At 48.1% G+C, this 26,528-nt stretch overlaps 1 protein-coding gene across 1 annotated transcript; it reads left to right on the forward strand.

Annotated features, from left to right (window-relative positions):
* The first annotated feature begins 1,295 nt into the window (after positions 1-1,295).
* On the forward strand, positions 1,296-2,328 carry LOC120974729 (uncharacterized). The gene is made up of 3 exons (XM_040401141.3): positions 1,296-1,460; positions 1,540-1,664; positions 1,775-2,328. The coding sequence occupies exons 2-3, from the start codon at positions 1,560-1,562 to the stop codon at positions 2,129-2,131; spliced, it is 462 nt and encodes a 153-aa protein (XP_040257075.1). The 5' UTR covers positions 1,296-1,460; positions 1,540-1,559; the 3' UTR covers positions 2,132-2,328.
* The last annotated feature ends 24,200 nt before the right edge of the window (positions 2,329-26,528 follow it).

The following is a 26,528-nucleotide window of genomic DNA, read 5'->3' on the forward strand; positions in this document are numbered from 1 at the left end:
GAAACATTTTCCACCTATATATTATTTATTGGGAATATCCGGTATTGCCCGATGAACTCCGAAACCCTTCTAGTAATAACATAGCTGGTTGTAATAGAAATTTGAGGGGTGATCGGTCACTAACTACGGACGCGCCCAGATGCGTGCACGGACATTAAGGGTTTGGATTAGCTAGGTCCAGCGCGGATTGTAGGGGGGGGGGGGCGTATTAGCTAGGCCCGGCTGTAGATGCTCATTCTGCACTGTTTCCCTGTAAGGGCAATATTCACCTAGTTTCTAATGCAAGAATTCCTCTTATCAATTATATATAATGAACATTTTGAACTTTAATTTAGTGATAAAACTTATGTTGATGATAGTTATGTCATACATTTCCTGAGCCTCACCTGACGTGAAATACATTTTATTTGTCGTAGCAATAGACGTTCAGTGAGATGTGCGCACGTATATGTTTTTTTCTTAGTTAATAGCTATTCGCTGGGATCTTTGATTTTCTTTTGTTGGATGCTAATAAAAATGGTGCATGTGTTGAGAGCTCTAAACTTTTGATCGACCTGTTGTCCACTCTCACTTTGTTAAAGCAACTAGCCGTTAGCAAGTACAATTGCTTTGCTTTGCATTGGTCTCCACTCTCCGCAACTAGCTCTAGAATCATCGCGTCTTCTTCTTATTTTCACGCGTCATTTGAGTAGAGGGCAAGGGTCAAGGAAAATCGCGTTGGTCTTTGAGCCCCAATTTCAATTCGAGGCAAAGATAGAACAATGCAGTGTTTTTTAAATAAGTTTCGATCTATTCATCTTCAATCATGAAAGCACAACGAACACTAGAAATAATATTAAAAAAATACACACCCACACTCGCAGACTACCTAGCGACGACTACAAACACTGAAACGAGCCGGCGCGTCACCGTCATTGCTTCTTCCTCGCTGAGTACAGTGCACTTATGCATCTGGAATAAAGCACTGGAGTGCCACAAATGGAATGACCGGGTCCATAGCTGGGTGAGTAGTGCACAAAGCACGCGGGTTGCTACTGGGTAGAAAATTACTACGCAGTTAAGATGAGCTAGCTGGCTACTGTAGCTTTTTACTGGCATGTATGCATCACATGTCTGTACACCCCATTGCATGAAAGAAATTAACAAGAGTAGTTTGCTACTGTCACTCACATCAAATGTCTGTACACCCCATTGCATGAAAGTAATTAAGCGTTGCCAATGGTGGTACACGCGCTCCACAGACGCGGCTTGCTCGCAGTTTCCTTCCGCCCAGCCCCACCGTCACGGCCGTCCACTCATCGACACGTTGTGTGGGTGTTCGGGCCCGGCACACCACTCGTCGCTTTCCATCGCGACGGGCTCGATCGCAGCTGCTCTTAAACCTATCCTCACCCTGAGCGTGCCCGTCGTGCCCTGCCATTGCTACTCTCTAGCTCGAACCCGGCCCTTAGAAGAAGCACGTACGGCACTTCCCTCCTTCTTCTTCTTCTTCTTCTTCTTCGTTGCTGTTGAAATAAAACTGACTGCGCTGCGTTGTAGCTGCTCTCGTCCTGGCAGACATGGACGGCCAGAAGATCCCAGCTTCTGTCAGGCTGGCCTGCGGATGGGCACTCCTCAGCGCCGGCGCCATGGCCTTGGTCCACTACCACCTCTCCTGCAGCCAGGTAATTACCCACTTGGACCCTGTACTGTACATTTCGATCGAGTTTCTGACCGACCGATCCATCACGCGCCGGTCCTGTTCGTCGTCTGCATGCATTCCATGACCTGCAAGTGCGATGCGCTGACGGACACCAAGGCCGCCTGCTTCAGCGCCCTCTGGATCGGGACTCTGTGCTGCGCTGGATCCCAGGCGACCGCGGCGGCGCTGGCGCTGCTGCTCCCACGCCGCCCCCGCTGGATCATCCGTGAACTGGCCAACTTCTCGGTCGCGGTCGCCGGCGCTGGCCACTGCATGTTCCACGGCGCCATCTACATCCTCCACCCAGGAGTCTACTTCACACTGGCCTCGATCCTGTTCATGCTGGGCGACATCATCTGCGGCATGACTCTCTACCTGGTAGGTGAGGACCGAGGAGTAGGGCAAGCAGCACGCACCACGCAGCCACGCTTAGTTGAGCTAGCTGCATGAGATTATGTGATTATGTGCATGTATCAGTTCATGGGAGAGGTACTGATGGCATCGTGGTTCTAGCTAAGGAAGAATAAACCTATAGTATGCACGCAGTATGCCTGCGAGGACCGATTGATGGTGTGCCGTATGTATGTGTGAATCTACTACTGTCCGGGATTTATGTTCATGAACTCATATGTTGTTCCTGGTGTTGAGCATCATTGTTTTCCATTAATTCAACCACCTGCAACTGCTGGCGTATGTATCCATCGGGGTTCAGCCGTGTCGCCCGTTTGGTCCGGATTTTTCGTTGCGGGGTACCTTACCTTACCCTCTCGGGCTCTCGGCTAGGGCTGCGCGCGTCGTGGCTCCGTTGAGATCGTGTTGAGTGTAGACGTCTTGCCTCCGTTTTGTCTGGACTCGACGACGGGTACCTACTTGCGACGTTTCAGATAGCTAGGTTAGGTCCATGGTAGATGGGCATGGCTCTCTGGCTGGCTGGCTAGTACGAGCGGTGCAGATCCATCAGGCCGCGCCGCGTGCACATGACGGACGTGCTTCGGCATTGCCACAACGATGCAAGGTCGTACGACACACAACACAGACCGCGTTGGTCCACACCGCAAAGGATGCACGCTCTCGTTCGACGCAGGGCCGGCCGGAGAGCCAGCCAGAGCCCAGGCCACTCGTACGGATCCAGCCTCGATTATTTTCTTCGAGACGGGGGCAAAAGCAGAGTGTGCCCGCACGATAAATTTGTGGCTGTCGCGGTCATCCGTAACTATAGCGACCGTGTCCTCCTCCATGAATGCAAATTTTCTGAAACAAAAAAGAAATGCTCCGTGCATGCATGCATATGCACGCGTGGCATGGTGGTCTCAGACCTTTCGTTTGTATAACTCGTTACTCGTCGCATGCACAAGCTATAGCTCACGGCTCAATCGATCCATGCATCCATTACTTTTTTCTTTTGCGGCTCCATGCATCCACTACTTCCTCGCCAGCCTGTGCGTGTACCGATGTTGTACTAGTACGTACGCCTGTAAAACATAGGTTTTGGGGAACTGCCTCAACCCTTTATGGGGTGGCCTATCACATATATATATATTAATGACATACAAGTCCAATACCAATACGGTATGGTTTACACAGTAGGACTACAATATGAAGTCTAACACCCTCCCTCAATCTCAACTTACTCCTGAAGTATCTAGGAGGTTGAGATTGCGCCTACAGACCTCAAACATGGGAGAAGGTAGAGGTTTGGTGAAGATGTCTGCAAGTTGATCTTTTAAAGAGATAAACCTGACTTGTAGTAGCTTCTGTGCAACACGTTCCCTCATAAAATGATAGTCAATCTCAATATGTTTAGTCCGTGCATGGAACACCGGGTTTGATGACAGAAACGTAGCACCGATGTTGTCACACCAAAGGACCGAAGGATGTGGCTGAGCAACTCCTAGCTCTCGAAGTAGGGACTCAATCCATATAAGTTCGGCAGTCGCATTGGCAACCGACTTGTACTCAGCTTCTGTGCTGCTGCGGGAAACAGTGGCTTGCTTGCGTGCACTCTAGGCAATCAGATTAGGACCCAAGAACACAGCCCAATCAGCATCAGAAAATGCAGAAAGAACTCCGGAGGAACTGGGGCGCAGGTGAAGACCAAAGGAGACAGTGAGACGCACATAACGCAGTATGCGCTTCACAGCAGACCAGTGTACATCAGTAGGTGCATGAAGATACTGGCACACCCTATTAACCGCAAAGGAGAGATCAGGACGCGTGATCGTCAGATACTGCAAACCACCAACAATACTCCTGTACTTAGTAGCATCCTCGGGAGATAGAAGAGCACCATCAGCAGCTGAAAGTTTGTCAGTGGAGGACATGGGCGCAGGCGATGTCTTGCACTTGAGCATACCAGCACGGCGCCAGAGATCAAGAGAGTACTTCTTCTGGGTGAGAGCCAAACTGCCACGAGACTGATGAACGACCTCAATACCCAGGAAGAAATGAAGTTGTCCCAAATCCTTAACTGCAAAATCACGACCAAGTGCAGTCACAAGAGCATCAGCAGCCGTCGGAGAGGAGCTCACCAGGACAATATCATCCACGTACACGAGAAGGTACATGGTCACACTCGGTCGCTGAAACAAGAACAGTGAAGTATCAACCGTCGAAGGAATGAATCCATGAGTGCGTAGAGTTAAAGCCAGGCGAGCATGCCAGGCACGAGGAGCCTGCTTCAGTCCATATATAGCCTTCGTCAGACGACAGAGATGATAAGGCTGAGTGTGATCAACAAATCCAGGTGGCTGCCTCATGTAAACCTCTTCTTCAAGCAATCCGTGAAGAAAAGCGTTCTGCACGTCAAGCTGACGGAGAGACCATCCGCGAGAAACTGCCAGAGACAGAAGGAGTCGAATAGTGGTAGGCTTGACAACTGGGCTGAATGTATCCTCATAGTCCAGGCCCTGACGCTGTATAAAACCCTTAGCCATGAGGCGCGCTTTGTAGCGCTCAATGGAACCATCTGCATGTTTCTTCACCTTGAACACCCATTTCGAATCAATGATGTTGACGCGGGGCGGAGGGGAAACAAGTGTCCAGGTCTTATTCTTCATAAGAGCGTGATATTCTTGTTCCATAGCAGCCCTCCAGTGTGGAATACTCATTGCGGCTTGATAACTGTGTGGTTCGGCGGTTGGATCATCCACAGCATGAGCCAGGCAAGCAGCAAGATATGTGACCGTGCCATCGGTGCGCTCCTTGGGACGAACAATGCCACTGCGGCTGCGAGTGTGTGGACGCCGCGGAGGAGCGAACACCGGGGCCGGCGGGACGTCCGGAGTAGGCGAGGCCAATCCAGGGGACTCCGGCGAAGAAGGACCGGGTGACGGCGGACCGGGCGACAGCAGGCCAGGCGACGTTGGCCCCGGCGTCGTGTGAGCTGCTGCGGGCCCGGGCGAAGTAGGCAGCCGCGCAGATGGCGGTGGCGACGACGGAGGGGAGTCCAGGCGAGGAGGCGGCGACGTAGGCTGCTCAGAGGAGGCCGTCGCGGTCTCCGGCCCAATCGCAGCAGCCAACATGGGCTCCGGCCCAGTCGTAGTTGGAGACGGGGCTCCCGGGGTGGGGTCGAGGGCGGGAGGCGGTGCATGCACATGCACCGGCCGATCGACGTGCGCCACGGGAGGCGGCGACGGAGTGGGTCCGTTAGGGAGGAGTTCCAGGCGAGCTCCACGTCCAGTTCCTGCACCATGATTAGGTAACAACACAGGCGAATATGCAACATCTTCAAATTGGCCAGGCATAAGAGGAGATGAATGCATAGGTGGTGCTGTGATGGATGACTGAGGCATGGCAGAAAAGGGAAAGACGTTATCATCAAAAACAACATCCCGAGATATGTAGACTCGATTGGTTGGGACATGGAGACACTTCTAGCCTTTATGGAGAGAACTATACCCTAAGAACACACACTTTTTGGAGCGAAACTCAAATTTGCGATCATTATAAGGATGAAGATGAGGCCAACAGGCACACCCGAACACCTTAAAAAAGGTATAGTCGGGAGTTTCATCCAAGAGAAGCTCAATAGGAGTTTTCATATTAAGAACACGTGTAGGTAATCTGTTAATGAGAAAATATGCGGTAGCAAAAGCATCGCTCCAAAAACGAAAAGGTACAGAAGCATGAGCAAGAAGTGTGAGGTCGGTCTCAACTATATGGCGATGTTTGCGCTCAATAGCGCCATTCTGCTGATGTGTATGCGGGCATAATAAACGATGAGAGATCCCAAGCTTATTAAAGAAAGTGTTGAGGTTGCGATATTCGCCCCCCCCCAATCTGACTGAACATGGATAATTTTATGCTTCAGTAGACGTTCAACATGCAATTGAAACTGAATGAATATATCAAACACATCAGATTTGCGCTTAAGAAGATAAAGCCATGTGAAGCGACTATAGGCATCAACAAAACTTACATAATAGTTGTGACCACTAACAGATGTTTGTGCTGAACCCCACACATCAGAAAACATAATTTCAAGAGGATTCTTGACTTCTCTAGTAGACGAAACAAAAGGTAGATGATGACTCTTGCCTTGTTGACAGGCATCACACACGGACATCTCTTTATTGCTAGACACTAATGGCAGCTCATGGCGGTGGATTATGTGGCGAACATGGGTGTAGCAGGGTGACCAAAGCGAGAGTGCCACTGGGAAGGCGACACACGAACACCGCTGAAGACGCACGGGGCAGATGGATCCTCCAAACGGTACAAGCCTTGGCTCAATCGGCCACTAAGCAGAACGTCCCGGGTTGCTCGATTCTTAACAAAAAGATTAAACGGGTGAAATTCACATAGGACATGATTATCAAGGGTGAGCTTAGGGACAGATAAAAGATTACGAGTCACCGAGGGTACCCGTAAAACATTACGAAGATGGAGCTGCCCAGAAGGATGACTAGTTAAAAGAGATGCTTGGACAATATGAGAGATGGGCATACCTACACCATTGGCGGTGTGAACCTGATCGTGCCCGTAGTAGGGCTGGTAGGTGGAGAGTTTGTTGAGCTCATTCGTCATGTGATCCGTGGCACCGGTGTCCATGTACCAGGCTGGATCAACGGGGTAGGACAGTGTGTATCCTTGCTCGACGCGCGGGTCCTTGCCCTTGGCGGCGATGTGGGCAGCCGGGGCGGTAGCGATGTGGGCAGCCGGGGCGGGGGGGACCAAAGTCTGCCATGGCAAACTGGCGCTCGTTGCCCTTGCCGTCATTGCCGATGCCAAGGAAGCTCATCTGAAAGTGGCGGTGACACTTGGAGGCGACATGGCGTTCACGACCACATAGCTGGCACACCACCCTAGTGTTAGGGCCCCCACCCAGGGTCGATGCAGGGGTGGGGCGGCCTTGCCAGGCGACAGGGCAGGCGGGCGCTGGGCGCGAGAAGCCCAGAAGGGCGCCGGCTGGGCGGTGATGTTGGTGGAGGAGCGACGAGTGTCGACGCGTTGCTCGGTGAAGAGGAGGCGTGAGTAGAGCTCGTGAGGAGGCATCATCGCTGGCTTGGCGTTGTGAACAACCTCGGCGAGATTGTCGTAGTCGGTGAGATTGCAAACTCCTCATTGCTGAGCGGCCGACCAATAGAGGTGAGTGTGTCCGCCAGCACCTTCATCTTGTTGAAGTAGGTCGTGGTGGAGGAATCCAGCTTCTTAATGTCGGCGAGCTCGCTGCGAAGGGCCATCGAGCGGGAGGTAGAGACCTGAGCAAAGGCGTGCTCCAGGGTCGTCCAGGCGTCCATGGAGGTGGCGGCGAAAAGACAGAGACCTGCGACCCCATCGCCGAGGGAGCCCTGGATGGCAGAGAGGATCCCCTGGTCCTGCTGCACCCACATACGGTGTTCCGGGTTAATGGCCGGGCCGTGTACGGTGGGGATGACCTGCGGAGGACACAGTAGCGAACCGTCCACAAACCCTAGGAGAGACCGAGTGCGGAGCAGCGGTAGAACCTTGGCGCGCCAGAACAGGTAGTTGTCCGGTGTGAGTCTGATGGCGATCAAGTTGTCGAAGTGGAACGGCCCGGCGGGCGTGATGATGCTAGCAGCAGGGGCGGCGGTCGGCGGAGTCGCGGCAGGAACCACAGCTGCGACCGGTGCCGCGGGTGGCGGCACGGGAACGATCGGGATCACGGCCGCGGGTGGTGCCGTGAGCGAGGCCGCGGCTGGCTCCGCGGACAGCGCCTCCCCCAAGGTCGCCGGGATGACGGCGAGTGTCGAGGAGGATCCAGCGGGGGCCATCGCGGGCGGCGGCGGTGCGACTGGTGCTGAGGCCGTCGCGGGCGGTGATGGCGGGATTGGCGCTGAAAACATGGAGCCGACGGCGGTGGTGCCGAAGAACTAAGGCACTAACGGAGCCATGGGGCGAGGTGGGAGGTTGAGGAGGGCGGCAAGCGTCGCGGGGATTGACCCGGAGCTGGCAGCGCCCAAGGCGGAAGCGGTCATGGCACCGACGGCAGTAGCCCTAGGGTTTAGGGTTTCGGTGGTGCGGCGGCGGCGGGTGGAGTAGAAGACCTAGGTTAGGCTCGATACCATGTAACACAGGTTTTGGAAGAACTGGCTCAATCCTCTATGGGATGGCCTATCATATATATATATATATATATATATATATATATATATATATATATATAGATAGATGACATACAAGTTCAATACTAATACGATATGGTTTACACAGTAGGACTACAATACAATACGAAGTCTAACAACGCCGGTGTGAGGAGCAACGCCGGAACCAAATTAATCGACAAGGAGAATCGCCGGAGCTTTGCACTGTGTGCGAGCGGCGGTGCAGTTGAACTCGCACACATGTCGCCGGCGCGGCTCGGGTGCGGGCGGTGTGGTCACAAACTGCCAAATTGGGTAAATATTGTAAAACGACGGTTAAAGTCTTAAGTAATCATGCAATTACAAAGATTTAAAAGATTACGGGAAGGTGATGCGTAGTTTCTGCCTATTTGGTCTCAGTTTGTTCCTTCAAACCTGCACTTGATCAGGAAGGTGATGCTCCGTCACTCTGGGTCGGCACGCCTGCCATGGTAGTCTTTCGTACTTTTGTTTGTGGTTGGGGTGGGTAGATTGTAGTAGTAATTAACTAAAATCAGAGGGGAGGCCCTTCTTTTGTTAAAAAACTTTTCATTCAATTAAAGATTTAGATTTTCTTCAGAACTTCACAAATATTTCGCATACATGTTATGATGTGATTTCCAATCAAATTTGAAATTTTGGACCATCTAGTCATCATTTAGTACATTTATTATAAACATGTAACAATGTAGCTCATCCATCCCACCCAAAACAGGTTAGAAAACTAGAAGGAGACCCGCAAAAAAAACCTAGAAGGAGAGATACCACGAAGACCTGAATAGTAGTTGAACTCAAGCTCACATGGTCTTAAGTGAACAGTAAATTCTATAAAAATATTTAAGAAATTTACAATGTTCTGAAAAAATTCAAGAAACATTGTTGTTTTTTCTATACGCATGCAAAATTTCATGATGGAATCACACTTGTGAAGGTGTGGACAAGAAAAAATAAAATTGAAGCTCAGGAATGCTTTATAAAACACTCTTTTCGGAGCATTAAATTTGATTTCTTTGCAGACACCTCCACAAATGTGAATTCGTCGTGAAAATTTGCACGCGTGTACAAAAAACGCCAATGCTTCTTGCCCCAAAAATCAGAATGTTTGATATATTTTTTCACTATTTTGTCGGATTCTACTGTTCATTTGAGCTCATAAACTCCATGTCCGAAACTGTCCCGGGTATGCAACAATGTCATCAGCACACCGACATCATTCTGGAGGCACCCTTGCTCGCTTTGGGGCCTCTTGAATAAAGCACAAACAAGTCAGTAACAAATTACGGAATGCATTTCAGCATGTAAGACACATTTGAAGCAAAAAAAAAAACTTTCTAGTAAACAAGCAGGCGAAATGATTTGGTGACAACTCCTCTTAAATATCCTATATGCTCTCATTTTTTTTCTATTTTATACCTAACCGGAAACTAGAAACCGCTATCAAGATATTACTTAGAGCATACACTTTAGAGATTTTTACCAAGATATTAAATGGTACATGACTACATATACACTATATTCATGCAAGTGCCCCAAATTAGTTTGAAGAAGATTGCAATGTTGTCTTTTTCTTATTTTCTCTCCCTTTTCCCAAATTAAACTTTTTTACTTTAAATATTTTTTGAGGCACAATGTATCGAAAACAACGTAACTTCTACTACAAAACATTGTACGAATTTAGCACAACATTATTTTTGTTATGGTTGTGATTGAAAATAGTTTTTTATAATTAAGTTTAAAAGTTTGTATAAAAAAGTTATATATATAATTTTCAACTATATGATTATGTATATGAAAAATAGCCATAATGTTAAGACAAATGTAGTTAATGAAAGTTTCCTTACATATGAGTGATACAATTACTTTGATAATGAAAAAAACGGATATCATCAACCGTTCAATAGTCAAAATTTTCAAGTAATATTTATCGGATTTTATTTTGATGTAACTTTAACATGTTACCAACATTCTGAAATGTGTAAAGTGGACAATCTTATAGGGATCATGCGTACTACATTTGCGATTGTATAGGAATTTGAGTTAAGAACTTTAATAGTTGTTCATGGATAAGAAGTCTGCATTAATGGAGACTCAGTACAAGCATCTGTGATATTCTATGGCATGTTTGTTGCTGATGGCAAACTTAAGTAAGTAATGTATGTGTTGGGGATATAGCTACTGGTGTAACCCGCCCAGGATGGGCCGGGTTACGTTGCGAGATTCTTCATCAGAAGCCCAAGGACAGGTTGAAGATGGCGGTCCAATTAAGGGCTCAAGGCCCATAGGTGACTTGAGGCCCGTAGTGATAAACCGCCGTTATTGCATGACTTGTATTATAAGGCAAGAATAGTTAAGAGTCCAAGCCGGACACTGTTTATGAGCCGGCCGGGACTCTGAGAGCCGCTGGGCGTTAACCTCTCTATATAAAGGGACGACCCAGCGGCGGTTCAGGACAAGAAACATCAGATCGATAGCCAGGCATAGCGGTTTAGCTCCCTGGTCATCGAAACCCTAATAATTCCACCTCAACTGGAGTAGGCCTTACCTTCACCGTAAGGGGCCGAACCAGTATAACCCTCGTATCCTTTGTCCCGCTTTAACCCCTTTAAGCTTCCCAGTTGCGATGGCCCTACGACTAAGTCCTTCCACGAGGACATCTGCCGTGACAATTCCACGACAGTTGGCGCCCACCGTGGGGCCAGCGCACGGTGGATTTGAGTTCTTGAAGGGCAGCTTCGAAGGGCTCAAGGGATACGCTGTGGGCCGGATGACCAAGAGTCGTCGCGGCAAGCTCTACATCGACGACGCAGGCTGGGCCCCGACGCCGGCTCAATCGAGTACGGGTACCGGGTCCCCTTCGGCGGAATCCACGTTTTCATTGGCAAGATCGGCGAGCCGGGCCCTGAGCCGGACATCTGCACCGACCTCGTCGAGACGGCTCAGCGAGCGAGACCCGCCCGGACTCTGCCTGCCTTGAAGCGTACTTTCGTGGGATGCATCCACGGAGGACTTTCTGAAGGATCTGGATCTGGCGATGAGACGGCCATCTGCTCTGACGGTGAATCGTCCACAGGGGAGACAGATTCATTGTATCAACTTCAAGACGGCAGGCTCGGGGGTTGTTCCGATGGCGACAGTATTCCGGACCCCTTTGAGCCGCCGAGCCGGGTTGGAATCTTCATGGCCGGCACGCAACCTGTTCAAAACTCCGCCGCTGGGGCAGGAGGCCCTATGCACTCGCCGGCTCAGGTGCTGATGGATCTCACAGATAAGATGACGGCCCTGTTAACCGCCACGGTCGTCCCGGTGGATCAAGCTCAACATGATGCAGAAGTGGCACAGTTAAAATTGGACATAGCGCAGGCCAAGGAAGATCTGGCAGCGGGAGGAGTTAGGATGGCTGCAGAGCGGGCGGCTCTGGACGCTCAGACTCAGTTTATCCAGGCGCAGTCTTTCCGGCTCACGATGGATCAGAACGCATCCAATGAGGTCATGAGAAGGAGGTATCAGACGGCTCAATCCCAGCTCCCTCCGGTTTATGATCCTCGCAACCTCTTCAACACACCCGGTGCAGGGCCTAGCAACCCGCCGGAGATAATCAGATCACGGCACCCGGGGTCGGAACGCCGGTTTAGCCACCGGTGATGGGGCCTCCCCGTGTGAATACTGCCCCACCTCCATACGTGCCAACACCACCGGGTCATTATTCTAACCCGTTGGAAAACATGATCGCTGCAGCAGCGCGACTGGCGGCTCTCCCAGTCGAGGGCGATTCCCCAACGGCCGAAACCCGCAGGGTCAGAGAACTTCTTCAGACGGCTTTGGCGCAACAGGAGGCATATTCGTATAGCCGGGACAGGATTCATTCAACCCCTCGTCAGGCAATTCGTCAAAACCGGAGCCCGAGTTATAGCAGACACATGGTGTCGGCGGCCGGCTCAAGCAACGTCCGGCGCCATGACTTTCCTGGGGGGCATGGCCCGGCGCATAATGGGGCCTTTAATGCGATAGATCAAGACAGAGCACGTCAGGAAGCTGAGCAGGCGGCTCAGCTGACGGCTTACTAGCCTTTTCCGGTTTACCCGACGGCTTCTATTGAGGCGGGCATAGCTATGAGGACCGGAGGTGTCGCTTGTCTGGTTCCGGCTCTCCGTAACGAACGTCTGCCCAAGGATTTCAAAGGACCTAGGAAGGTACCTAATTACATGGCTGATTTACAGCCTGGAGCATGGATTGAAAGTTACGAGATGGCTATGGAGTTGCTGGAGGTCAGTGAAGCAGCGATGGCCAAATACTTCACCATGATGTTGGATGGGACTGCCTACACTTGGTTGAAGGGACTGCCACTTAATTCCATCGGGTCATGGGCAGAGCTGAAAGCCCGGTTCATCCAAAACTTCAAAGATACATGTAAGCAATCTATGTCAATTGTGGACTTGACTAGCTGCAAGCAGGAAGAAGGCGAATCTACAACCCATTGGGTACGCCGGGTCAAGGAAATAATACATTCGTCTGATATGATGGATGCCCGGTCTGCAGTCTTAATGCTGGAGCAAAATTGTCGCTTTACGCCCCTGAAGATGAAGCTCGGGCGGCTCAAGCGCGATTGCAACGATATGGGTACGCTGATGGCGGCTCTGGCAAAGTACGCCGAATCTGATAGTACCAAGGATCCCGCGTCTGATGATGAAAAGACAGGGAAGGGAAAGAAGAATGGCAATGGCAAGGGCCCTCAGCATAACCCGGCGAATCAGGGAGGTAATAAACGTAAGGCTGATGGCAGTATGGAGTTTGTGGCCAACACCAATGCGCAGGGTAACAACCACCGACGTAAGGGGAGACCACCTCCCCGGTCCGGCGGGTCAGGCCCGACGCTTGAGCAATTGTTGAATGAGCCCTGTCCAAGGCATGGCTCTAGGGAGAAGCCGGCCACCCATCTATGGAAAGACTGCGCAATCATGAAAGCTTTCAAAAATTCCAACACGTTCGATGGCAACAATGGGCAGGGCGGCGGCTTAGGTGGCGGCGGTTTTCATGGCCCGGGCGGCGGTTCAAATTCCAATTTTCAGAATTTTCAAGGTAATCAAGGTGGTTTTAACCAGCAATCTGGCCAGGGTAATCAGCAGCAGCAGCAGGGGGATACCAGACCAATCCAAAGCAGCTCAATAGTGGACAATATCATGTGTTTACTACCAGTTTGTGCAAGCGAGACCAGAAGCTTCATAAAAGGGCTGAACGCTGTTGAGCCGGCGGTTCCATGTTACTTACGATGGTCTGAGCAGCCTATTGTATGGAGTAGGGAAGATCACCCTCCCCGGGTTGATAATCCAGGTCACCTGGCCTTGGTGGTGGCTCCTCAGGTTGGTGGGTATAAATTCACTAAAGTGCTCATGGACGGAGGCAGTAGCATCAACATCCTCTATTATGAGACCTTCCGTCGTATGGAGTTAACTGATAAAAACCTCAACCAGTCCAATACTGTTTTCCATGGCGTGGTGCCTGGTAAGTCGGCTTATCCAGTTGGTAAGATCGAGCTGGAAGTAGCATTTGGAGATGAGTACAACTCCAGCGCGGAAAAATTGACCTTTGAGGTGGTCAAGATCAGAAGCCCGTACCACGCTTTATTTGGGCGGCCGGCTTACGCCAATTTCATGGCACGGCCGTGTTATGTATATTTGCAGCTCAAGATGCCGGGTCACAATGGGACCATTACAGTTCATGGCAGCCGAAAGATAGCTTTGGAGTGCGAGGAAGGTGACGCTGCTTACGCTGAATCTGTTTGTGCAACAGAGGAGTTGAAGTATTACAAGGATAATGTTGACCCGGCAGATATGACGTCTTTGAAAAAGCCAACCACGGAGCATGAGCCGGTAATGAAATTTAAGTCAGCCGATGAGACTAAGCTTGTTGACTTTGTTCCAGGTGACTAATCTAAGCAGTTCAGCATCAGTGCCAATCTGGATCCTAAATAGGAAAGCGCGCTCATCGAGTTCATCCGTGAGAACCGTGACATCTTTGCATGGAAACCTTCTGACATGCCGGGTGTACCGAGAGAACTCGCTGAGCACACTCTTAATATTGACCCAAAATTTAAGCCAGTCAGGCAGTTTCTCCGGCGGTTTAACGAGGAGAGGCGTAAAGCCATTGGTGAGCAAGTAGCCCGGCTCTTGACGGTCGGGTTCATCGTTGAAGTCTTTCATCCAGAATGGTTAGCTAACCCAGTGCTAGTGCTCAAGAAGAACGGCACCTGGCGTATGTGTGTGGATTATACGGATTTAAACAAGGCTTGTCCGGCTGATCCTTTTGCTCTCCCTCGTATTGATCAAATTATTGATGCTACGGCGGGTTGTGAGCGTTTGAGTTTTTTGGATGCGTACTCTGGTTACCATCAGATTAAAATGGCAGTTAAGGACCAAGAGAAGACGGCGTTTATTACTCCCTTTGGAGCTTTCTGTTATGTGTCTATGCCTTTTGGGCTCAAGAGCGCTCAGGCGACTTACCAGCGGTGCGTGCAGAATTGTCTTCATAATCAAATTGGGCGCAACGTTCATGCTTATGTGGATGATATTGTGGTAAAATCCAGAGAGAAGGAAACCTTGATACATGATCTGAAAGAGACCTTTGATAATCTCCGGGTCTACAAGATGATGCTTAATCCGGCCAAGTGTGTTTTTGGTGTTCCTGCAGGCAAGCTCTTGGGTTTTCTGGTTTCTCACAGAGGCATTGAAGCTAACCCGGAGAAGATCAAGGCAATCACCTCTCTGGCTAAACCGGCGTGCATAAATGACGTCCAGCGTCTGGCGGGTCGCATCGCTGCTTTGAGTCAGTTTATAAGCCGGTTGGGCGAAAAGGCCATACCACTATATCAGATGATGAAGAAAGCAGATGCCTTTGTCTGGAGTGATGCTGCTAATGCTGCTTTTGAGGATTTGAAAAGACAGTTAGCTGAGCCGCTAGTTCTTGCTGCTCCTATCGATAAGGAGCCCTTATTGTTGTATGTAGCCGGTAACACACGAGCCGTCAGTGTGGCCGTCGTGGTGGAGCGCAAGGTCGCGGGTAAGGAACATCCGGTTCAGCGGCCGGTTTACTACGTCAGCGAAGTACTCATTGAGTCCAAGCAATGGTATCCACATTGGCAGAAGCTTGTTTACGGGGTGTTCATGGCAAGCCGGAAGCTTAAGCATTATTTCCAGGGCCACCCTATCACTTTGGTTAGTTCCGCTCCTCTAGGAGATATCATCCAAAACAGAGAAGCCACAAGAAGAGTCGCTAAGTGGGCCATTGAACTTGGGCCTCATGGTCTAAAGTATGTGCCACGCACTGCTATCAAATCTCAAGCATTGGTAGATTTCATCAACCATTGGACAGAACTGCAGATGCCGGAAGAGAGACCGGATAACACATACTGGACTATTCACTTCGACGGGTCCAGGCAGTTGGAGAGCTCGGGGGCTGGAGTCGTGTTAGCTTCCTCTCGAGGTGACAAATTTCGTTATGTGCTACGGTTGATGTTTCCTTGTACTAACAATGCAGCTGAGTACGAGGCCTTGCTCCACGGTCTTCGGATGGCTAAGGAGATGAGCTTAAGCCGGGTGAGGTGCTTTGGCGACTCAGATTTGGTGGCTCAACAGGTATCAGGCAAGTGGGATTCCAAGGACCCCCTCATGGCGGCTTATCGCCGTGAAGTTGATCCCATTGCCGGACATTTTCAGGGTTACCAAGTAGAGCACATTGACCGCAGAAAGAACGAGGCGGCTGATGCCTTAAGCCGGCTGGGCTCTCAGCGTAAGCCGGTGCCGCCTAATACTTTCTTGGATATTCTGCATAACCCTTCTGTCAAGTTACCTACAGAGGAAGACTTGGCCATTCCTGACCCAGAAGCACAGTTGGTGGCGGCTCTTCACGTCATCCCAGATTGGACAGTGTCGTACTTGGCTTACATGACCCGGGGAGAATTGCCTAAGGATGAAACTTTGGCCAGACAAATAACCCGGCGGTCTAAGTCAATGATAATTACCAATGGTGAGTTGCATCGCAGTGTCACTGGGGCTTTTCAGCGTTGTGTTTCCCCTGAGGAGGGTCAAGAAATTTTACGAGAGATTCACGAGGGAGATTGTGGCCATCATGCCGGCTCAAAATCCCTTGTGGCTAAAGCTTTTCGTCATGGTTTTTATTGGCTGACGGCTCATGCTGATGCAGAGGACTTGGTCAATAAATGTGACGGTTGTCAGAAGTTCTCAAGACGTGCTCATGTACCGGCTCAAGAGTTGAGGATGATTCCAATCACTTGGCCGTTTGCAGTCTGGGGGCTTGATATGGTTGGGCCTTTCAAAAGGTCCAAGGATAAGAAGACCCACCTCTTTGGTGGCGGTTGACAAGTTCACAAAGTGGGTTGAGGCAGAGCCAGTTAGTAAGTGTGACGCAGCCACGGCGGTTCAGTTCATGAAAAAGGTGATATTTCGCTTTGGTTTTCCACACAGCATTATAACTGACAATGGTACCAATCTGTCTAAAGGCGCCATGGAAGAATTTTGTCAACGAGAGCATATTCGGCTTGATGTTTCATCAGTGGCTCACCCCCAATCCAATGGTCAAGCTGAGAGAGCCAATCAGGAAATCTTGAAAGGCATCAAGCCCCGGCTTTTGGTCCCTTTGCAACGGACGCCGGGTTGTTGGGTGGAGGAGTTACCCTCCGTGTTATGGAGCATCAATACTACTCCTAACAGGTCTACGGGTTACACGCCTTTCTTCATGGTTTACGGAGCCGAGGCGGTTCTCCCTAGCGACATCTGTCATGACTCGCCTCGAGTGGCGGCTTATGTCGAGGCGGACAATGAACAAGCGCGTCAAGATGCTCTTGACTTGTTGGAAGAACAGCGTGACGTAGCAGCAGCTCGCTCGACGATTTACCAACAAGACCTGCGCCGCTATCACAGCCGCCGGGTTAAGTCCAGGACCTTTCAGGAAGGTGACTTGGTGCTCCGGCTCATCCAGGATCAAACAGATGCACACAAGCTATCCCCGCCTTGGGAAGGGCCCTTTGTGGTCAGCAAGAACTTGCACAACGAGTCATACTACCTCATCGATGTTCGAGAGCACAAAGATTCACGTAAGTCGGAGGAGGAGACCCGCCGGCCGTGGAATATTGCTCATCTTCGGCCTTATTACACTTGAGCCACCGGCTCTCATAATGTACATATTTCTATAGCCATGTATATATTATGATAAATAATAAAGCAGGACCTCTGTCCTTTTTTCCCCTCCAAAGGTACATGTGTCATTGTTATTTTCATTATGATATCACATGGTCACTTGGAGGCTGATCCGGCTTATGATCGTATTCGAACTAGCCGTTAAATATATGATCACTTGGGGGCTTCCTGTTCAAACATAGGTCGTATTCGAACCAAAGTGAACATAGCTGTCGATACCCTTTTGATCGGCACACTATCGAGCTCACTGGGGAGTTTCTTGATCATATTTGAATCATAGCTCAACCCCCTTTGGGAACCGACGTGGATCGTATTCGAATCAGCGTCGTTAAACAACTCTCAAGGTCATTTGGGGGCTTCCTGTTCAAACATAGGTCGTATTCGAACCAAAGAGAACATAGCTGTCGGTACCCTCTTGATCGGCAACGCCAAAGCCACTGGGGGCTATATGATCGTATTTGAATCTTAGCTTAACCCCTTTGGGATGGTTCTCTGGTCGTATTCGAATCAGAAGCCTCCAAATTTTTGAAGTCTCTTTTTTGCAAACAAGTTCTTTTGATCATATTTGAGGTATTCAAGGGTGGTTTCTATTCCACCGGCTTAACTTTGATCAATAAAGTTGATTGCACATAATAAGCATCATATTACAGAGTTGGGTTTTCACCCTCATTATTCGGGTTATATAAACCGGAAGTGTACTTGAAGAATCATAGATATGCTGTTATGGTTGTTTCAAAGGTATAATTGAAGAAGTGATTTATTATGATTTTTTGATGCATACTCCGGGTTATATGTAAAATATATGACCCTCCATGCGGTAAGCCGCCAAGGGACTTGTGATTTGTTTTTTTATCCAGGACAATTAAAGACAGCTCTTTAAACATAAGGAAAGCAGAGGATCAAGCATAACCCGGAAGAATATAAGAGGGCAGCTTAAACAGTGTTGAGCGCCACACACGTGCGCGATGGCACGACAAAATCAAGTGTTTTACTACTCTATTACATAACTCCCAGAGTCCGAATAATGAAGCATTGTTTCATCAAGACGTAAGCATGAGCCGCTTGAAGGGTTAAAGGTGTGTTGGGCCTGAGGCTTCCGGGTCATCCCTCTCCGCTCCTCCGGTTGTTTCCATGTCCTGGAAGGTTGATGATTTCCAGTCAATGCCACTCAAGGCTTCAAATTGAGCTTCATCATCAATTAACCCGGCCGGGTCAACTTCAGGGGTGAAGGTATGCTTACGAATTGGAGGAATCAGGCTGATTGCTTCATAATGTTGTGGTGGGATCCTCTGATTCTCCGCGTCATAGCCCGGTTGATATTTGGTAAGATCTGTGTCATTACCAATCAGAGTGGCCACAGGGCGTATGCTCTTCACGCAAGCGGCGAAGTCCTTCTAGTCAAATGGGGTGCCGTCCTCCTTCAAACTGGGATACCCAAGGGCGATGTCGGCCGGGTCTAGCTCCGGTAGAAACGCCTTGGCCCGACTCAGAGCGGCTATGGCTCCGGCTCTTGCAGAAGCTCGTCTCAATTCTTGGAAGCGTTGAGGTAGCACGACAAGCCGCCTTAACACATCCGCCAGATGAGTGGGAACTTCATTTGACAGAGCCACGACGGCTAAAGCACGTTGTGACCCGGTGTAGAGTTGTTCCACCAGGGTATAAACAACCTTCAGCTTTGTCAGCATGTTTTGATTGAGATTGGAACTCCTGGGGCGTGCATTACAAAGTCAGTTAAGCTTATTGGAAAAGATGTAAACTAGCTAACACTTACAGAGTAACTTACCAAAGATTGCGGAGACCATCTGAGATACATGGCGTTTTAAGCCGGATAGCTCGGCGGTTGTTTCAGCAAGAGTGGCCTCCGCTTGTTCGGCCCGGCTGAGCAAAGCAGTCTTTTCATCCGCCCAGGCTTTTCTCTCTGCTTCAAACTTCTTCTTCAGTTTCTCTTGTGTAGATACACTGAATTCAAACTTGGAGTTGGCCTTTTGGGTTTCACTTTCCTGAGTTTTCAGGCGGTTCTTTAAATCAGAGATCTCCAATTCAAATTGCTTAAAGGCGGCCTGTATAAATTCCGGGTCACAGTTAGGGTGATTATAATGCAACATTAAGTCCCAAGCACTTTGCAAGCAAAGACACTTGGCACTTGGGGGCTAATGTATGCTGAAGAGCTCTATTTACAGTGGCGGTTCATGAAAATAAGTCCCAAGCACTTTGCAGGCAAAGGTACTTGGCACTTGGGGGCTAATGCATATTGCTGTTCAAATACTTGGTTAAAACAAGGTAAGGACCGGTTCAAATATGCTGTCTAAACCGGCCCTTGAGCGCTACCAGATAAGCCGGTTTTCTTGCAGTGATTACTAAGCCGGTATTAAGTCTACAACATATTTCATCATAAGTAATAGACTTGGGGGCTGGCATAGTAAGAATGACTAAGGAGTAAGCAACGAGAGTTATACCTCAGATTTTTGGTGTATTTGTTTCACCATATCAATCTCCAGATCCCGGCTGTTGTGCACTTGGTTTACATAACCAGTGACAATGTCTCCAATACTCAGATGAGTATAATCAGTGATATCCAGTTTGCTTCTGCGGTGTTCCAGAAGTTCTTCTTTGGCAGAGCACTTAGCCAGTACGGTAGGTCTCCCCGGTTCAACAAATTTACTCCGGGTGATCTCAACATCCGGATCATCAGGATGGGCCGGGCTAGGGATCTCCAGGTTCTCAGAGCCTTCCATAACTTGTTCAGCAGATGGATCAGCGGTGGGAGTTGGAGCATCAGGGGCTGGTGCAGACGGCGGCTCATGAGCAGAAGTATCAGCAACAGCCGTTCTGAGCTCCGGTTCAGCCAAGATCGGCTCTTTGGCCGGCTTATTTCTCTTCGCCCTCTTGCTAGGCTTTACTTGTGTTGGGGAACGTAGCAGAAATTTAAAATTTTCTACGTATCACCAAGATCAATCTATGGAGTCATCTAGCAACGAGAGAGAGGGGAGTGCATCTACATACCCTTGTAGATCGCGCGCGGAAGCGTTCAAGAGAACGGGGTTGATGGAGTCGTACTCGTCGTGATCCAAATCACCGATGATCCTAGCGCCGAACGGACGGCACCTCCACGTTCAACACACGTACGGAGCGGGGACGTCTCCTCCTTCTTGATCCAACAAGGGGGGAGGAGAAGTTGATGGAGATCCAGCAGCACGACGGCGTGGTGGTGGAAGTAGCGGGATCCCGGCAGGGCTTCGCCAAACGCAAGCGGGGAGGAAGAGGTGTCACGGGAGGGAGGGAGGCGCCAGGGCTTGGGTGCTGCTCCCATGCGCCTCCCCACTATATATAGGGGTGGAGGGGGCTGGTTTCTTGCCCTCGAAGTCCATTGGGGCGTTGGCAAAGGTGGGGGAAAGAAATCCCATCATTTCCCTTCCCCACCGATTGTTATCCCCCTTTTTTAGGGATCTTGATCTTATCCCTTCGGGATATGATCTTATTCCTTCTAAGGTGGGATCTTGGTGCGCCTTCACCAGGGTGTGGGGCCTTGCCCCCACTACCCACGTTCATGTGGGTCCCCCCATGTAGGTGGGCCCCACTTCGTAACCTTCTAGAACCTTCCCGGTACAATACCGAAAAATCCCGAACATTTTCCGGTGGCCAAAATAGGACTTCCCATATATAAATCTTTACCTCCGGACCATTCCGAAACTCCTCGTGACATCCGGGATCTCATCCGGGACTCCGAACAACTTTCGGTTAACCACATACTAATATCTCTACAACTCTAGCGTCACCGAACCTTAAGTTTGTAGACCCTACGGGTTCGGGAGACATGCAGACATGACCGAGACGACTCTCCGGTCAATAACCAACAGCGGGATCTGGATACCCATGTTGGCTCCCACATGTTCCACGATGATCTCATCGGATGAACCACGATGTCGAGGATTCAATCAATCCCGTATACAATTCCCTTTGTCAATCGGTACGTTACTTGCCCGAGATTCGATCGTCGGTATCCCAATACCTTGTTCAATCTCGTTACCGGCAAGTCACTTTACTCGTACCGTAACGCATGATCCCGTGGCTAACTCCTTAGTCACATTGAGCTCATTATGATGATGCATTACCGAGTGGGCCCAGAGATACCTCTCCGTCATACGGAGTGACAAATCCCAGTCTCGATTCGTGCCAACCCAACAGACACTTTCGGAGATACCTGTAGTGCACCTTTATAGCCACCCAGTTACGTTGTGACGTTTGGTACACCCAAAGCATTCCTATGGTATCCGGGAGTTGCACAATCTCATGGTCTAAGGAAATGATACTTGACATTAGAAAAGCTCTAGCAAATGAACTACATGATCTTGTGCTATGCTTAGGATTGGGTCTTGTCCATCACATCATTCTCCTAATGATGTGATCCCGTTATCAATGACATCCAATGTCCATGGTCAGGAAACCATAACCATCTATTGATCAACGAGCTAGTCAACTAGAGGCTTACTAGGGACATGTTGTGGTCTATGTATTCACACATGTATTACGGTTTCCAGTTAATACAATTATAGCATGAACAATAGACAATCATCATGAACAAGGAAATACAATAATAACCATTTTATTATTGCCTCTAGGGCATATTTCCAACAGTCTCCCACTTGCACTAGAGTCAATAATCAAGTTCACATCACCATGTGATTAAACTCAAAGTTCACATCGCCATGTGACTAATACCCAAGAGTTTACTAGAGTCAATAATCTAGTTCACATCACCATGTGATTAACACTCAATGAGTTCTAGGGTTTGATCATGTTATGCTTACGAGAGAGGTTTTAGTCAACGGGTCTGCAACATTCAGATCTGTGTGTGCTTTACAAATCTCTATGTCATCTTGTAGATGCAGCTACCACGTGCTACTTGGAGCTATTCCAAATAACTGCTCTACTATACGAATCCGTTTCACTACTCAGAGTCATCCGGATTAGTGTCAAAGTTTGCATCGACGTAACCCTTTACGACGAACCCCCTTTCCACCTCCATAATCGAGAAAATTCCTTAGTCCACTAGATACTAAGGATAAGTTCGACCGCTGTCATGTGATCCCTTCCTGGATCACTATTGTACCGCTTGACTAACTCATGGCAAGGCACACTTCAGGTGCGGTACACAGCATAGCATATTGTAGAGCCTACGTCTAAAGCATAGGGGACGACCTTCGTCCTTTCTCTTTCTTCTGCCGTGGTCAGGTCTTGAGTCTTACTCAATACTCACACCTTGTAACACAGCCAAGAACTCCTTCTTTGCTGATCTATTTTGAACTCCTTCAGAATCTTGTCACGGTATGTATTCATTTGAAAGTACTACTAAGCGTTTTTGATCTATCCTTATAGATCTTGATGCTCAATGTTCAAGTAGCTTAATCCAGGTTTTCCATTAAAATCACTTTTCAAATAACCCTGGATGCTTTCCAGAAATTCTACATCATTTCTGATCAACAATATGTTAACAACATATACTCATCAAATATTCTATAGTGCTCCCACTCACTTCTTTGGAAATACAAGTTTCTCATGAACTTTGTATAAACCCAAAATCTTTGATCATCTCATCAAAGCATTCATTCCAACTCCGAGATGCTTACTCCAATCCTTAGAAGGATTGCTGGAGCTTTGCATACTTGTTAGCATCTTTCAGGATTGACAAAACCTTCTAGTTGTATCACATACAACCTTTCCTCAAGAAAATCGTCGAGGAAACAATGTTTTGACATCCTATCTGCAAGATTTCATAAATAATGCAGTAACTGCTAATATAATTCTAACAGACTCTTAGCATCGCTACGAGTGAGAAAGTCTCATCGCAGTCAACTCCTTGAACTTGCCGGAAAACATCTTAACGACAAGTCAAGCTTTCTTAATGGTGACACTTACCATCATTGTCTGTCTTCCCTTTAAAATCCATCTGTACCCAACAGCCTTACGACCATCAAGTAGTTCTTTCAAAGTCTATACTTTTGTTTTCATACATGGATCCTCTCGGATTTTATGGCATCGAGCCATTCGTCGGAATCCGGGCCCACCATCGCTTCTCCATAGCTCGTAGGTTCATTGTTGTCTAGCAACATGACTTCCAAGATAGGATTACGTACCACTCTGAAGTAGTACGCATCCTTGTCGTCCTATGAGGTTTGGTAGTGACTTGATCTGAAGTTTCATGATCACTATCATAAGCTTCCACTTCAATTGGTGTAGGTGCCACAGGAACAACTTCCTGTGCCCTGCTACACATTAGTTGAAGTGACGGTTCAATGACCTCATCAAGTCTCCACCATCCTCCCACTCAATTCTTTCGAGAGAAACTTTTCCTCGAGAAAGGACCCGTTTCTAGAAACAATCACTTTTGCTTCCAGATCTGAAATAGGAGGTATACCCAACTGTTTTGGGTATTCTATGAAGATGCATTTATCCGCTTTGGGTTCGAGCTTATCAGCCTGAAACTTTTTTCACATAATCGTCGCAGCCCCAAACTTTTAAGAAACGACAGCTTAGGTTTCGCTAAAGCATAGTTCATACGGTGTCGTCTCAACGGAATTGCGTGGTGCCCTATTTAAAGTGAATGCGGTTGTCTCCAATGCCTAACCCATAAACGATAGTTGTAATTCGATAAGAGACATCATGGTATGCACCATATCCAATAGGGTGCAGTTATGATGTTCGGACACACCATCACAATATGGTGTTCCAGGCGGTATTAGTCGTGAAACAATTTCCACAATTTCTTAATTGTGTGCCAAACTCGTAACTCGGATATTCATCTCTATGATCATATCACAGATATTTTATCCTCTTGTCACGACGATCTTCAACTTCACTCTGAAATTACTTGAACCTTTCAATAATTCAGACTTGTGTTTCATCAAGTAAATATTCTCAGCATCTACTCAAATCATCTGTGAAGTAAGAACATAACGATATCCACTGCGTGCGTCAGCACTCATTGGACTGCACACATCAAATGTATTACTTCAACAAGTTGCTCTCTTGTTCCATCTTACTGAAAACGAGGCCTTTCAGTCATCTTGCCCATGTGGTATGATTTGCATGTCTCAAGTGATTCAAAATCAAGTGAGTCCAAATGATCCATCTGTATGGACTTTCTTCATGCATATATACTAATAGACATGGTTCGCATGTCTCAATCTTTTCAAAAACGAGTGAGTCCAAAGATCCATCAACATGGAGCTTCTTCATGTGTTTTATACCAATATGACTCAAGTGGCAGTGCCACAAGTATGTGGTACTATCATTACTATCTTATATCTTTTGGCATGAACATGTGTATCACTACGATCGAGATTCAATAAACCATTCATTTTAGGTGCAAGACCATTGAAGGTATTATTCAAATAGACAGAGTAACCATTATTCTCCTTTAATGAATAACCGTATTGCGATAAACATAATCCAATCATGTCTATGCTCAACGCAAACACCAAATAATAATTATTCAGGTTTAACCCCAATCTCGATGGTAGAGGGAGCATGCAATGCTTGATCACATCAACCTTGGAAACACTTCCAACACATATCGTCATCTCACCTTTAGCTAGTCTCCGTTTATTCCGCAGCTTTTATTTCGAGTTACTAACACTTAGCAACCGAACCGGTATCTAATACCCTGGTGCTACTAGGAGTACTAGTAAAGTACACATTAGTATAATGTATATCCAATATACTTATCGACCTTGCCAGCCTTCTCATCTACGAAGTATCTAGGGTAGTTCTGCTTCAGTGACCGTTCCCCTCATTTCAGAAGCACTTAGTCTCGGGTTTGGGTTCAACCTTGGGTTTCTTCACTAGAGCGGCAACTGATTTGCCATTTCATGAAGTATCCCTTCTTGCCCTTGCCCTTCTAGAAACTAGTGGTTTTACTAACCATCAACAATTGATGCTCCTTCTTGATTTCTACTTTCGCGGTGTCAACATCGCGAGTTGCTCAAGGATCATCATGTCTATCCCTGATATGTTATAGTTCATCACGAAGCTCTAATAGCTTGGTGGCAGTGACCATGGAGAACCATCACTATCTCATCTGGAAGATTAACTCCCACTCGATTCAAGTGATTGTAGTACTCAGACAATCTAAGCACATGCTCAACGATTGAGCTTTTCTCCCTTAGTTTGCAGGCTTAAGAAACTTGTCAGAGGTCTCATAACTCTTGACGTGGGCATTAGTCTGAAATCCCAATTTCAGTCTTTGGAACATCTCATATGTTCTGCGACGTTTCAAAACCGTCTTTGGTGCCACAATTTTAAACCGTTAGCATCACACACTGAACTATCACGTAGTCATCAAAACGTGTATGTCAGATGTTTCGTAACATCTACAGACGACGCTCGAGGTTCAGCACACCGAGCGGTGCATTAAGGACATAAGCCTTGACCCAGTCCGCATAATTGCTACTATCAACTTTCAACTAAATTTTCTCTAGGAACATATCTTAGTAGAACTAAAGTGTAAGCTACGACATTATTTGCAAAGACCTTTTGACTATGTTCATGATAATTAAGTTCATCTGATTATTTAATGAACTCCCACTTAGATAGACATCCCTCTAGTCATCTAAGTGATACATGATCCGAATCGACTAGGCCGTGTCCGATCATCACGTGAGACGTACTAGTCATCATCGGTGAACATCTCCATGTTGATCGTATCTACTATACGACTCATTTTTGACCTTTCGGTCTCTTGTGTTCCGAGGCCATGTCTGTACATGCTAGGCTCGTCAAGTCAACCTAAGTGTTTTGCTTGTGTTCCGAGGCCATGTCTGTACATGCTAGGCTCGTCAACACCCGTTGTATGCGAACGTTAGAATCTATCACACCCGATCATCACGTGGTGCTTCGAAACAACGAACCTTCGCAACGGTGCACAGTTAGGGGGAACACATCTCTTGAAATTTTAGTGGGGGATCATCTTATTTATGCTACCGTCGTTCTAAGCAAATAAGATGTAAACATGACAAACATCACATGCAAATCATAAAGTGACATGATATGGCCAATATC

Source organism: Aegilops tauschii, chromosome 2, assembly GCF_002575655.3.
Source record: "Aegilops tauschii subsp. strangulata cultivar AL8/78 chromosome 2, Aet v6.0, whole genome shotgun sequence".
Lineage (NCBI taxonomy): Eukaryota > Viridiplantae > Streptophyta > Magnoliopsida > Poales > Poaceae > Aegilops > Aegilops tauschii.